A 2080-nucleotide genomic window follows, 5' to 3' on the forward strand; every position below is an offset into this window, starting at 1 on the left:
CTGGGCCTCTTGGGCTGCAGGGAGGGCTTTGGCTTTTGCTGAGGGAGGTGGGAAATGACCTGCCTCAGGTGTTGGCAGGTGCCCTCAGGCTGCTGTGGGGGGACAGATGGTGGAGGGTGAGAGAGTGGGGATCCAGGAGGGCGGTGATGGGGTCTGTGGAGGGCAGGGGTGGGTGGGTTGGAGATCTCCTGAGGATAGAGCTGGTGGTGGCTCTTGCTGCAGAGCAGATGGGGGAGGGTTGTTGATACCTATGGGGTGGGTCCAGGGAAATGCTACCCATCGTATGCCCAGCAACCCCCGTGACCCCAGGCATTGATGTGAGGCTCCTCCCTGGAGCAAGGGACTGCCCAAGGCTTCCTTCATCGGGGACACACCCCTCAACCTCTTTGGCTATGGTCCTGCCCCCCGTGCCTGGCTGACTGGGCCTGCCCTGCCCCTGCCCGCAGCGGAACGGGGCCGACTATGCAGTCTACATCAACACGGCCCAGGAGTTTGATGGCTCTGACTCAGGTGCCCGGCCAGATGAGGCCGTCTCTTGGGGCAAGATCCGGGGGGACGCACAGCCTGTCAAGGTAAGGGTCGCTGGGTGGGGGCCAGCGTCTCCTGGGATGTGGCCTCAGGTCCCCTGGCTCACCCAGGTTCCCTCTGCAGGTCTATGCTGATGCCTCCCTGGTCTTCCCCCTGCTTGTGGCAGAAACGTTTGCCCAGAAGGTAGATGCTTTCGTGCCCGAGAAGAATGAAGACTGAGCAACTGTGGCCCTAGGGAGGCCTGACCCCCTCCTCTATTTATTAGTTTGCAGACCCAGCCCCTTTCCCACTCCTTGGTCAGCAGCGTCTTTAGAATAAATGGTCTCGNCCTCGTAGGCCTCTTCCCTCCAGCACTGGATGCTGCCCCCCATGGCAGTCAGCAGGCAGGGCTCTGTGGGGTGGTAGGCCAGCGACTGCACCACACTGGGACCCACAGGAAGGGCCAGTGCCAGGGTACCCTGTGGAGCGAGGAGTGGGGAGCCATGATCAGTGGCCAGGCAGTCCCCTGGCCCCCTAGGTCCCTGGGCATCCCTCTCCCCTGACCTTTATCCACCTGCCCCTAATCACCTACCAGGCACCGCAAACCTCATCTGCTTAAAACTGAGCCCCTCAGTCACTCCATCTTTCCAGGTGCTTGGGCCAAACATCTGGTGACTCTCTCGCACCTCACATCCCTTATCAGTAAGTCCTCTTGGCTCTGCCTCTAGCTGTGTCCAGAGACCGCTTATCTTCTCTTTCAGTCTACAGGGCCCGCAAGAAGTAGGTAGAATGTTCTCCCTGTGTTAGTTCCCAGAGCGAAAGCTCCCTCCATCCTCTTATGGAGCTTATTTCCTCCAGCCAAGCCCCAGCACTGACGTTTCCTTCTCTGAGGCTCCCCAGCCTCAGCCAGGATGGTCTATTCCCAGCCTGACTCCTCCACCAGGCTGGGACACATCAAGGACAGTGCTTGGGGCTTTGAACCACCCATGGAGACACTCAGATGTAGCTCAGGTTTCCTGAACAACTACAGCCCCATCTCACCCGAAGTCAGACGCCACCATCCGGTTCCCCTCACTCAGGGGTCAGTCCCAGTGGTTCAGCCTGGCATTTGCGGCCCTGCCTGACCTGGAGCCTGCTTCTGCTGCCAACCTGAAGTCCTGTTTTATGACCAATGTGTGCACATGCCACACCTCCAAGCCTTAGCACATGCTGTTCCTTTTGCCTGGAATGTCCTTCCTTCCTCATCCTCTCACTCCTCCTTCAAGATCCCAGCTCGAGTACCTAACACCACTCCCTTTTCCAGGCCTGAGAGTGACTGAGGTAAGGATAAGGTTGGGACAGGGCAGGCGCCCAAGTATGGAGTAGGGGTGGGGAGTCTCACCTCCACCAGGTCCCAGAAGAACACCTTCCCGTCCTCAGAGCAGCTGACCACGTGTGTGTCACGCTCGCTCAGGCAGCAGTCTAGCTTGTATTCCTGGTTCTTATGGCCTGTGTACCTGGGGGTGAGGGGATCAGGAGGGCTTGGTCCTCAGCAGGGGAGGGGGCGAAGGAGGAAAAGAGGAGGGGAGGGTGG

General features: G+C 59.4%; 2 protein-coding genes across 2 annotated transcripts in view; one reads left to right on the forward strand and one right to left on the reverse strand.

Moving 5' to 3' along the window:
• DHPS (deoxyhypusine synthase) overlaps positions 1 to 855 on the forward strand; it is a 4608-nt gene extending 3753 nt beyond the window's left edge. The window contains exons 8-9 of the mRNA XM_008584958.1: positions 447 to 572; positions 652 to 855. Coding sequence (XP_008583180.1) covers positions 447 to 572; positions 652 to 747 — 222 coding nt within the window. The 3' untranslated portion in view covers positions 748 to 855. The remainder of the gene's footprint in view (positions 1 to 446; positions 573 to 651) is intronic.
• Positions 783 to 2080, reverse strand: part of WDR83 (WD repeat domain 83) — a 6144-nt gene continuing 4846 nt past the window's right edge. The window contains exons 8-9 of the mRNA XM_008584967.1: positions 1889 to 2003; positions 783 to 986 (exon numbers count right to left, since the gene is read on the reverse strand). Of these exons, the coding sequence (XP_008583189.1) occupies positions 783 to 986; positions 1889 to 2003 (319 nt within the window). The remainder of the gene's footprint in view (positions 987 to 1888; positions 2004 to 2080) is intronic.

The sequence above is a fragment of the Galeopterus variegatus genome, unplaced genomic scaffold (genome assembly GCF_000696425.1).
Source record: "Galeopterus variegatus unplaced genomic scaffold, G_variegatus-3.0.2 Scaffold3412, whole genome shotgun sequence".
Lineage (NCBI taxonomy): Eukaryota > Metazoa > Chordata > Mammalia > Dermoptera > Cynocephalidae > Galeopterus > Galeopterus variegatus.